Source organism: Ptychodera flava, chromosome 15 (genome assembly GCF_041260155.1).
Source record: "Ptychodera flava strain L36383 chromosome 15, AS_Pfla_20210202, whole genome shotgun sequence".
Lineage (NCBI taxonomy): Eukaryota > Metazoa > Hemichordata > Enteropneusta > Ptychoderidae > Ptychodera > Ptychodera flava.
Window position 1 is genome coordinate 40528269 of NC_091942.1, and position 13298 is coordinate 40541566.

General features: G+C 37.0%; 2 protein-coding genes across 12 annotated transcripts in view; both read right to left on the reverse strand.

Moving 5' to 3' along the window:
* LOC139152188 (regulator of G-protein signaling 9-like) overlaps window positions 1-13298 on the reverse strand; it is a 159506-nt gene that overhangs the window by 91957 nt on the left and 54251 nt on the right. The gene's annotated exons all lie outside the window — the stretch shown is intronic.
* Window positions 1671-13298, reverse strand: part of LOC139152187 (glutamine-rich protein 2-like) — an 83022-nt gene continuing 71394 nt past the window's right edge. For all 11 annotated transcript variants that reach the window (XM_070725309.1, XM_070725307.1, XM_070725313.1 and 8 more), the window contains 2 exons: window positions 6218-6326; window positions 1671-5285 (listed from right to left, as the gene is read on the reverse strand). In XM_070725309.1, the coding sequence (XP_070581410.1) occupies window positions 4947-5285; window positions 6218-6326 (448 nt within the window). In that variant the 3' untranslated portion in view covers window positions 1671-4946. The remainder of the gene's footprint in view (window positions 5286-6217; window positions 6327-13298) is intronic.

Sequence of the window (13298 nt, forward strand, 5' to 3'; positions counted from 1 at the left end):
ACTTCTGGCCATGGATGATTGTTGTGAGAGTAAAATTTGTGTACTGCTGTGAAAAAGCTTGAATTTCTTTCAAGAAATCCAACAAAGTTGGGATTTACTTGGCAACTGACATTCCCAAGTTTAATATTGATTCGGCAGCTATCACTGTACTACTACTGATTTTGTCAGTTTGGACCCCTTTTGATAGGTGTAGCTTAAAAGTATGGGTACACTTACCCACCTGGTACCATCACTAATTAATTTAATTTGTGGTTGATTTTATCACCTTGCATAATTTGGATTATTGGATTTGTTTTGATGACATATTGCTATCTTTGTGGACAATCAATGCCATTAACACATCTCAGTATGTCATATACAGTGAAGTACACTAAACTGCAAAATATGGAAATCAGCAAAACCACCTTTTCAAGAGTCACCAAATTTTTTTGACATAAATTAGTGATTTGACAAAAAAGTTCAGCAAAATGGGAATTAGCAAATGGAGGGACTGATGAACTTTTAAATACCAGTGAATATAGGGTCCATCATATTGATTCTTCTACAGTATTGGGTATTAAAGAGGCACTCCCACTTTGTAACATTTTTAAAACACATTTTTTTAATGCCAACGGTCGATATTTGACTTGGCGACTGCGCGCGGATCGCGAGATATCGATAAAAACATGTCATTTCCCGAGCGTATTTTTCACATCCCGAAGTTTTACGATCGTTCTAATTTTGACTCGAAATCCCCCGAAGGTTTGTTATTGTGCTGATTGACGATATTCTAGGGAGTCTACAATAAGTTCGAACGACGCAATTAATTTACTTCCCACTGCAAAGACTTTATATACCGCATTATGCCTTTACCTCAGTTAAGTTTTTAAAAACTTCTCCTTAGTTTTTGTCGTTTTCATTATTCTAAATCGGTTGTATTATATTTTTAACCAATACCACATAAACATCAGTTTTTACATGTCAAATATTAGCCGCCTCCGATGACTACATTTTGTCGTCTGCCACACAGTACGCCGCGCGCGTGGCATGGGTCTATGCATATCACGCGGCGGCCGCTATGTATCAACCGCACGTAACTGTGCTAGTCACCTTTGCCAATTCTGGTGGAATCAGCAAAAATTGTTTTTCGTTTATACGCCAAGTCAGTAAGACTCAGCTTTCTCCCACAGGCCATGACCAATCACGGACGCCAGTGGTACTGTGGCGTACAGCAGCGTCAGCGTAGACTCGTACTCCATAGCTTAGTTGACAATAGCCCCAGTGCCGAACGTTCGATGTTCGGAAGCTGAATTTAGGTGGGCCACAGGAATTCAAACTTTTACTTTTTTGAAGACATGTTTTTATCGATATCTCGCGATCTGCGCGCAGTCGTCTCGTCAAATATCGACCGTTGGCATTAAAAAAATGTGCTTTAAAAATGTTACCAAGTGTGAGTGCCACTTTAATATTAATAAAATAGGCATTTGTAAAATAAACTACTGCACACACAGTCACCGTTGCCTTTTTTTCCACTTTTGTATATTAACCACTGATATACATTCAATAATTACATTCCATCATAGTGAAAATAAAGACTTTTCAACCCAACATATTCATGAACTCACATTATTGCATTTCAAAAAGCATTACAGGTCAAAGAGATGCTAGATTAAATGATAAGAGTACACACCTTACAATGCATGGTCATATTTTTATTGAACTATGAACCATTAAGTATTTGCTTTACAAGGTTGACACACACAGGTACATTAGGCGTGTACTGGACGGATTAATAGTATCTTCCATGCACTTGGTGGTCAAAGCTGGACGGAGGAAACTCAGAAGAAAAAATTCTACACAATTCAAACCTATACAGATTCAATCCACTCTATTTTTGTGAGTGAAGTTACAAAACTGATGATATTTTTTCTACAACAGAACACAAGAAATACCTGAAATGAAATATCACACACAAGAGTAACCTAATGAAAAGTGAAGAGTAACGGTTGTAATCCCAAGATAATATTGATTTCTTTGTGCTGATAACATTGCTGGTCATATGATCAGTGCATAGAAATACAAAAATTTCCATTTTCATTGGCAACATGTTGTTACAAATGAAAAAGATATCCATTAGAGCTAGTCACAATGAAATCTGTTGTCCCTACCTATCACCTGATATGTAAAAACAACACTGAGTTGAACATAAGACATACAAAATATTTCTCATCATGATGTGAATAGTAACATTATGACAATAGCAGATAAATGATAGAATAATTGTAACTTTCAACTTTTGGCTGACAGTACATTTCATGCATCAATTAAAGATTAGATGGCTCACACAAGTGCTTTAACAATACATAAAGAATCACTGTTTATCAGAGCACCCACAAACTGACATAAATGTCCTTTTGCTATAGTACGTAAAATCTTCTATCCACGAGAATGTGTCTAACTTTGAGCATATCAATTTACTGAGGTCACGATAACAATGATAACAATTTACATCAAGGGTTGCTAGTATCTTATTGTCCAAACAGTCAGACATAGATTGTTATTGAAAAATATCAAAGCAAATAATTACATCTTTAAAGTTGTGCAACTGCGAGGAAAATACAGAATTCTCATGTGCAAGGGCAATGTGAGTATGTTCAATTAGTATCTATATAGCTAGTTATTCTCCATTTGATCACTTCATTTACGAAGGTTCTGAGTTTGTTTTAAAAGTATAAATGGTTACAGTTGTTTGGCCTATTGTAGCATGGGCATATGGTGAAGTCTGGTTTGTATGAGCTCTGGTGAATTCAGGCTATAATTTTAATATCCACTTGTGTAACCAAATATTCTTACCTACTTACTCTTCCTGTCACACAGTGAAAGGTAATATATTACACAGACACAGATATTCCTGGGCATGCTCAATTACATCGACGTAGATTTTCTTCTTTACATATTGAAAGGGAATATATTTGACTTGCTTGGAATGATGCATATTACATGAACTTTGGCCATGCATATAAATGGTCATATATGAACAATTCTACTACTAATCATTTCAAGTTTTTCATTCATGTCCCAGTCTGTAAAGTAAATTGGTATTTCAAGTTTTTTTAACCTGTCCATTAACATCCCATGATGAAATAAGAACAGAACTCAAATGTTTCTGTTTGTAATCTGTTAGCAATAATGTAGCTTACCAGCTAGGTTAGCATGATATGACTCGACAATAATATTATAGATTTTGAGATCTAATTGTAGACAGCCATACATGGATGGCAATTACTGTAACCTGGCACAGTTGTTTTTAGGCAAGGCAAAGTTTGTGTTACGTCAGGCAGTAAGAAATCCTGCAATATCCCTGAAGGGTATTTGCAATGAATGAATCATATTGTGCAATTCAAAATGTACAGAGTATAATAAGGCACCAGGGAGAATATAGAAATATGCTTTGAACCAAAACTAGCGTAACATTCAAACACTGTCTGCAAAGAAATCTAACACCACGCCTTTCAACATTAGATACTGTAAATGTGGGTTTGAAATGAGTGCATTTCCATAGAAAAACATTAGCTTTTAAATTTCACTAAATATTTTTTGTACAACTTGTAAAAATTCACACATTGCACACAATGTATATCATTTTTTCATAAAATACACATCAACTTTCTGATAAAATATTTGATTTGCCATTATTTCCACAACTGTGGCAAAAAAGGGTACTATACAATTCACAATTCAATAAAAAACCTTCAAACTCACTAGTAGGTTTGCAATAATTACTTTAAAACAAATTTATCACTTACTTATATTAAATCTCAGCAGGTACTGATATAAGAATTTCTGTAGCTTTTTGAATGTCAATATTCCAATATTTAAATAGCATGAAAACAGTAAAATACATTTCCTTGGTTGAATAACACAGTGATATTGGTGAAAATGAAAATCGATTCTTTACATGAAATTTAGGGTTATCAATTGATGGTCCCACAGACATGATCTTCACATTTTACACTAACATTAACCATTCCTGTGTTGATGGAATTTCAGCAAAATACCAATATTTCTGGACTTCCACATCAAAATACCAGTATTTCCGGACTTACACATCAGAATTACTTTGAAAATCACAAGATATACCACTTTAATTGCAAACCATCTTCCATAGCATACAGTCTCAGTAGCAGTCCACGATTTATCCAACATTTTACTAAGTGTTAGGTGCAATAAATTCCAGTAGTATTTCAATATGGATGCCGATTCTCTCCTCCACTAGGATTATAAAATAGACTTGAGTTCAACACCCTACAGTCATGGTGCTCTTAAATCAATGTCTTCCATTTCTGTTGTGTTTCTGATGGGTTTTCCTGGAATATGTATCACTTGGCTCACTATTGAAAACTCTCTCAACCTCACTTACTCATTGTTTGTGGAATTCTAATTCATTCGCTATGTCTGACAGACCACTCTCACTACAACTAAATACCAATTGGGTTTAGTGTGTTATTTGATATTCAGAAGATGGTTCTTTCTTTCCCCTATTTCAGATTCATAAAACTACTTAATGCACAATCCTTTATATCAATTCTAATCAGTTCACAGCTTGAACAAAATAAAAATCATTTTACAAATAGTGACACACACGTCATCATGAAATTTAGCAGACAATCATGTTCTAATACAGAATTCTATTTCTGCGTAAGTTTATTGTCTAATTTCAACATTTCCATCTGCAGTACAATATTTCACGAAATACAATGATGTGCATTAAACCCTGTAAATATACACAATAGAGAATATATATTTTCTTTTGATATAAATTCCATGGAAAATGAATTTATAAGTGATGCATAGCAGAACAATTCAAATTCTCACAGCTTTGATATGCAAACTTTGTAAATCATTCAGCAGTAATGGTAGGAAATAACTGGGAATTTTTTCATGCCTTTGATTTGCTAGTCAGCTGCCTAAGGAGTTGGTTGTCTTGCTTGTTCAGCTGTGGCTTGATCAGATTCTGTTTCAACAACTGCCTGTGGTACTTCTACTGCTGAAGGAACGGTTTCTTGAGGGGGAGTTTTTGGGCTTCCTTGTCCTGATGGTCTAGCAGAGCTTGGTCGACCTGATGTTGGTCTGGAGCCTTGACGGGATGCTGGTCTCGCTGACAATGGTCGTCCAGATGTTGGTCTTGAAGAGCTCTGATCCATGGGTTGCTCTGCAGCATTAGTACTTGGTGCTGGAGTGACTACTTTACGTGATCCTCTGCCACTGCTTGTTGGCCGTGGTGTTCTCGCTGATTTCATGGTAGTCTGCAATGTCATTTGATTTCAAAGTCAAAATTACTTAATTGAGAAATACATTGAAAAGTGGAAACCACAAATATTTATTTCAACATATTAAATATGCAATGAGACAAGTCATGTGTATAGCTGAGCATGTATGTTATCTAACACAGATCATGCATTTTATTTCAGCTCTGGATATCAAAATGATGGCCAATCAACATCTCTACAGGATCATGAACCACATTAATGTTTGCAACCATAGTTTTGAGTCCGTATTTCAAGTTGGCTGTATATCACTTCAAAAACAGCAAATAGGGAGCTTGCTATATATGAACAAAACCCTCACTAAATATCTGTCAGACAGCAACTTTTAAGGTAGAATGCACCTCGGGGACAGACATTGGGACTCTCCAACTTTTACAACTCTTTTATTGATATACCACTTGTTGGGATTCATTTTAAAGCTCTTGGTGTGAGCAAACTTATCACTGTCTTAGTTTTTAGAAAAAAATTTATTTTCCTAGATAGTGTTATACAGGGACAGCGTCAATTTTGAATTTCAAATATCTGTAAATTTTGGATAATTTGTTTCTCTAGTATCAACATTTGCATGGTGACCCCCAATTTTTATTCTTGATATTGAAAGAGAATAGTTGAAATATTCCTTGAGAAAAGTTTCAGCGAAAGTTTGTCTTTCACTTTTGAGGCCCATTCTACATTTTATAGCGTTGCAAAAAATTGATATAAATGACATTCTTCTTCTTCTATCAACACAGGAGATGATAAGCTGAGTAGTGGCTGTGCAATGTAATTCGAAAGAAAATCCTGTTTGATGGATAGAACTAATTAAACTTTAACAGAATACTCTGCATGGGTTATAGATCATATCATCAAAAAAAGTGATTTGAACAATTTGAGGATATAATACTAGTATGATGAGTGTTGATATTGCATACCTTAGGAGGTTGTTGTCCAGGCAATGCTGGCAGCTTACCAGGTGTATCAGCGGATTCCATACGCCCTTTGTAGATGTGACCATCTGCTCCTTGGATTTCAGTTTCAATTCTGTGGAGTAAAGTACACAACACTTAGCAAGTGAAAGAAACTTTCCATGAAAATTACATGACACATGCTGTTGATCTGACAAGCTTTTGAAGTCTTTCAACACAGTAAAAACTACTGTGTGCATACTATAAGCTGTCATTTCCACACATGACAAATTACTGTTATGGTTGTAATTCCTGTTACATATGACTGCTATGGACTATTATGTTTCTATGGAAGACAATTTTAAAAATCTGTTCGAATCAATCCATGCAAAATATGTATACATGAACAAAAAGAAACAGTATTTAGTCCCTCTCCATGAGAACACACGATGATGTCAACTGCATTTTTAAAGTGACTGAGAAGAATAAGTGGATAAATTGCACATAATTGTCAAACTTTTCATTAGAAAATCACAATTTCTGTTAGCTTTGTTCCATAACATTCAATACCAGAATTTTACTGAACAGCAACATAAACTGTTCTTTTACATACAGCAAAGGACAAATATTGTACAGAGACCAGAACAATTATTTTTTGCAAATTAACACTGAAATATGCAGTCACAGCCTTCCAACAAAATATGGCAAGTTTATTTTTAAAATAAATAGTAGTCTTTCATATCAACAAATGACAGTCATGGTGTGTGACCTACCCTTTCAATTTTGATTTACGTTTGGAATCATGTTTGAAATGTAGAAGATATGTGCAATAATGCAATGGTCAGAAGCCATGCAATGGTCAATGTATGTACTGTATACTCTTGTATACATAAACCCAGAGAGCAGTTAGGCACACACTGTACAATGTACTTACATGGTTAAAACAGGGTTACTATAGCTTGTATTAGGTTTTCTGAAGTATACACATTAAGTGTTTATGGGAAACTGCAAGCAGTCATCAAAGAGGTCAATTTCATACATGTATACAGTACGCAGCAGCCACATAACTAAGGTGTCTTACTTTCCACATCCCCAGTGCATTTATATTTAAGTTTACATAACATGTATATTAGTTTGCCTGGCATCTGTATCAGCTGCACTAAATGTTTCGAATACACAGACATGTGGACATGTATACTGTGTGGCACTCTACTGTATGATGCCATGTATCACACATTGCTTTTTTACACATACCTGCATGAATTTTGGGATAGTTTCATTCATTTAGCTATCCACTGCAGTCCTTGGTGTTGAGTTTTCACTAAAGGAAATCTTAAATGTGGCAAATGTTCCTTTTGACACTAGCTAAATATTTATTTGACATGTAAATACACGGTTGTTTTTTATTTACAATGTCAGATCACATTGTTGATTGTTTTTATTTACAATGTCAGATCACATTGTTGATGTACAGTGATTTTTTGCTCACGTATTTACACACGTGAGCATATGCCGCAGCGATGTCTGTCTGTCTGTCTGTCTGTGTGTCCATCTGTCTGTCTGTCTGTCTGTCTGTCTGTTGGTCCGATATCTCAAAAACGGCTGGTCAGATCAGAATCAAATCTGGTACATATATTCAGTTAGCAAATGGCAAGAACTGATTAGTTTTTGGTGGGTCTGGCTTGCATACTTTTTACTCATTTGCATAATTAATGATTTTAGAAAAAACGGATATACATTAAAAACGACTTCACACAATTTGATGAGATTTGCTAAAAATGTTGATCACACCAAGAGATATCAGCAGTGGGAACCATTAAGGGGTTACATGAAAGATAGTTGCTAATTTGCATATTTAATGAACTTATTAATTAGGGATATATGTCTTATTTGACTCAATCAAAATTGACCAAACTTGGTATGTATATTAACCCTTTTCCTGCCAAGTCGGTGAAAATCCGCTTGAAATTCGGTGTAGCCAGAATCTAAGCACTGGTGACCGTTATTCTACCAACCCGGTGGAAATCGGGCCCTTTTTGGGTACCCCCTTTCCTGCCAAGTCGACGGCACTACGTTTTGCTATCCCCTATGCGTTTAGGGGTCATCCGAGGACAGGTTTTCTGACAAGGAACACCTTTTCCCCTCGAAATGGGTTCGCAGGGAGTCGATAGACAGGGAAAGGTGCAGAAACCTGTCCGCCAGTCCCCCACACCCGAGGGGGGCTGGTTTTTTTTTACCGCTTTTTAGCGGACTTGGCAGGATAGCATGGTGACGTTTTCTGGCGGAGTTGGACGTACTTGGCTGCCTGGCACTATAGAGATTGCTGCCGAACTTGACCAACTCGGCAATGCTAATCTAGAAGGCTACCTCTTGCAAACGACTTGGCAGATGGTGCCGATGATGCGAGACGAAAGTCACTTATTCAGTTGTGCATGACTGAAAATGAGAACGTATTTTTGACGGGACGGCTCGACTTGTTCCTCCTATGGAACGGATATGAACGACTCGGAAATACCATTACAAACTGGTGTCCAACGTACTAAGCTGGGCTTCAGCTCTGCAAGTTCAAGCCAGGCAACGTCCTTCACCGCCTTGGCCGTGCCATTCAAGGGACGTGGCTTTGGATTTTTTATTTATTCCATCGTCCAAAGTATTGGCTCTGGTTTGCAGACAAACGTATCCTCTTGCCGACGCATTGGTAACTACGTACGCTGTTTGCGTACGGAGAATTCAAAAGGGGACATGAGGTCCAGAGTTCGCGTTTACGCAAAAATCGTGCATATTTACGCATTGAAATTGACTCTCTACGCATTTTTTTCATCGTTATGCGTTTTCTATACGCAAAGGATAACACCGAAAGCACCCCCCACGACTGAGCTTAGGCGACAACCAGACGAAATTTGTTGCAACACATTTCTGTCAATCACTCATTTTGTGTGGAAAGTTTCGGATTCTCTGGGCGTTGTCTGAAAAATCGGCATCGTAGTCCACACGTTATCACGTTAGGCACGTTATCATGTCAGCTGTGCCTATGAATTACGTTGCTAATTTTCAGGCGAGCGATAGTTTCTGAAAGTGAGTGATTGACAGAAATGTTGCGACAAATTATATAAATGCCAACCGTGCACGATCATCGCGTCTCGCTGTTCCCAAATTTTGATCAAGCACACATGCAGCATGGCGTCGAAGCAGACAAATCTGTTTTCTTTCAACTTTGCTCTACAAGTCCGTGAAAAAAATGATTCATCGGTAGAGCTCGTCGGAATCCCGATAAATTTTGAACACTGCAGAAGTGTCTGGATGGTAACTGGTCGTTCAGGCACCAAGTCGTTCGGCCCAAGTCGTTTCGGCCTCTCAATTTCTGGCCCAAGTCACTTCGGCACTGCAACCAAAGACGTTTTGGCATCTGTGTTTCGATTTTTTTTTTCAAACTATTCAGTAATTGACTGATCCGTCATATTCGTAAGCGTGACCTTTGCGTTCTGACCAGTACTTTATGTGCATTTGCCGTGCTGTTTCGCCACCGCTTTCAAACTTTTGCCGTGTCGGCGGCTATTGATATCGATAAACTTGTGTCACAGATTTCAAAATGATACAAAGTTTTTTCTTACGGTCTCTTCCCATGTTCTCACAAAGATAAAGCATGTACGTGAATGTCAGTTGACACTATACTTTCTAGTACTTTGATTTGTAACATTACGCTCCAGCACTAGTTCCCACAGGTAGCCTTCAGCGGTGCCGAAACGTCTTGGGTTGCGGTGCCGAAACGTCGGACTTGGGGCCTGAAATTCAAAGGCCGAAACGTCTTGGGCCGAAACGACTTGGTGCCGAAACGTCCAGAAACCGTCTGGATAAGCTGCCATAACTCTAACTTTTGGGTTGCCCAATGTGTTTTGACGGTCGCATGTATAACCTTCGCTGTTACGTTTCAACATTGTTCAAGTTGTTCGTTAAACTGTTTTCATTAAAATAATGTTACATCGTACAATCCGAATATGTAGTGTAGGTTTATTCAACGGCACATTGTATTTTGCAGTCAGTTTTTTCATCAATCGAGTGCGGAAGTGAAATTACGCACTCAAATCCAGCCATTACGCAATTTTAGCTGACTAATGCGTATGCCGTACGCGAGGAGAAAAAAGTCACCGCGAACACTGAGGTCAATGATACGGGGATACCGCCTGCACTTAGCAGGGACTGCTTTTGTTATGCAAACCATCTAGTAGCACAATGGCCGCCAGGCATGTGGACACGTCGATGGCTAGAACAATGGAAGCATATTGCGTTGTACCCGTGCATCGCAAAAGTGAGACTGACGACTTGGGTGTAGTGACTGGTTGTCACTGGTTAGCTGCAGCCCAAGCCATGACGGTACAAACTCGTACCTGACTGAGGACCACTCGATTAAGTCGGTAATGAATGGTAACACTCGTAAGCCAACTCCCAAATGAGCTGGCTAAACTACGTGGAGCTGTGCTTCAATGGCTCAGCCATGTCCTTAATACAACGGCAAACACATAGTTTTTGTGCTACACTACCAAGTCGTTGAAGGTATGTATTCAATTGACCCTACCCTGGGGAAACAGGACAGGTTTGCCGGTGCTGCCGCACCCCTAGCACAATCCCAGGGTCTCTGACTAACAGACGAGTGAGGTGATGTTTGTGCCTAGCGGACGTGCGCAATACTGAAGGAGTTTATTTCAGAGAAAATAAACATGAAACGGCAATAAAATGACGCACTCCCAGGGGCAAACAAAGCCGGTGACCTCAATTTTTTTCTGCAGTAACCCTTGAGCTCCTTCCCCTGTCTACGGGCATGTAGAAATTATCGAAGTCTAACACGTATAAGTACGGCTAAAACTACCCTGAAAATGGGCGATTTCTGCCAAAATGCCTGGCAGGATAACGAGCAGGAGAGCCCATCTTTTGCAGGCACATATTATGGGGCGGTTTTCTACTGACTTGGCAGGATAACGGACAAGGGCGCTCGGCAGGAAAAGGGTTAAAGATACTATTATTTAACATTATTGAAAGTAATTAAGCGTTTTAACTTTAGCCAATTCCGAATTTGCATATTTAATGAACTTTGCTAATTAGGGATATATATTTGAATTGACTGGACCGACGTTGATGAAACTTACTACATGTATTTGGAGCTACTATGATACAACATTTTTGAAAGTCTTCAAGCATTTTTACTTCAGCCAATTCCGAATTTGCATATTCAATGAACTTTCCCAATTAGGGATATATATCTGAATTAATTTGATTGTAGTTGTCGAAACTTGCTATATACATCAAAGATACTGTGATATAACATTATTGAAAGTCAAAAGACATTTTTACTTGAGCCAATTCCTAATTTGCATATTAAATGAATTTTCATAATTAGGGATATTTATCTGAATTGACTTCATCAAAATAAATGAAACTTGCTATGTACATTAAAGACAATATAATACAATATTATTGAAAGTCATTAAGCATTTTCTCTTCAGCCAATTCCCAATTTGCATATTTAATGAACTTTCCTATTTAGAGATATATATCTGAATTGACGACCAAAGTTGACAAAACTTGCTACATATATTGCAGATACTATGATACAACATTATTGACAATCATTAAGTCAATCCCTAATTTACATATTTAATGAACTTGCTTATTAGGGATATATACTGGGATTTACTTGATCAAAGTTGGCAAAACATGCTATGTACATTGATGATTATACCTGGTTAAAATAATATAGAAAATCATTTCACATTTTCATGTCAGCTAATTTATAATTTGCATATCTAATGAGCTTTCACAGCTCGGCATATATGGCTTGAAGGACTTGGCCAACGGTAATTACACTTGCTATATAAAGAGGTGATACAATGACAGCAGTCAAAGAACTTTAATATTTTTTATTTCAGCTAATTACATATTTGTATACTTCATGACCTTTTAGAATTAATCGGCAGTGATTATTGTTCATTATATTGATCATAATACTTTCAATGAAGTTGCAAACATGTGGCAAAGGTTCAAATTTACACATAACTGCAATATATAATGAAACACGTGAGCATTTTCAGTTCATATCTGGTATAAAGAAAGACCTGACCAGAAACATTTCTCTTTCTTTGCCTTACTTTCACTTTATTGTCAGTGTGTGTAAAGAATCAGAAATAAGTATTTTCACTGTGATTTTTTGCTCACGTGTTCACACTTGTGAGCATATGTCGCAGCGATGTCTGTCTGTCTGTCTGTCTGTCTGTGTGCTCAATATCTCAAAACCGGCTCATCAGATCAGAATCAAATCTGGTACATAGATTCAATTTGCAAATGGCAAGAACTGATTAGTTTTTGGTGGATGTGGCTTACTTACTTTTTGCTAATTTGCATAATTAATGATTTTAGAAAATACGGATATATATTGAGAACGACTGCACACAATTTGATGAGATTTGCTACAAATGTTGATCACATCAAGATATATCAGCGGTGAAAGTTATTAAGGGGTGACGTGAAAGATAATTACTAATTTGCATATTTAATGAAATTTCCTAATTAGGGGTATATATCTGAATTTACTGATTCAAAATTGACGAAACTTGGTATCCATATTGAAGATACTATGATTTAACATTATTGAAAGTCATTAAGCATTTTTACTTCATCCAAATTGTAATTTGCATATTTAATGACCTTTCCCAATTAGGGATATATATCTGAATTAACTTGATTGTAGTTGTTGAAACTTGCTATCTACATCAAAGATACTGTGATATAACATTATTGAAAGTCAAAAGACATTTTTACTTCAGCCAAATCCTAATTTGCGTATTAAATGAACTTTCCTAATTAGGGGTATTTATCTTGATTGACGTGACCAAAGTTGATGAAACTGGCTATGTACATTATAGATACTATGAAAGAACATTATTGAAAGTCATTAAGCATTTGAACTTTAGCATATTCCTTATTTGCATATTTAATGAACTTTCATAATCAGGGATATTTATCTGTATTGACTTGACCAAAGTTGATGAAACTTGCTATGTACATTAAAGATACTATGATACGACGTTATTGAAAGTCATTAAGCATTTTACTTCAT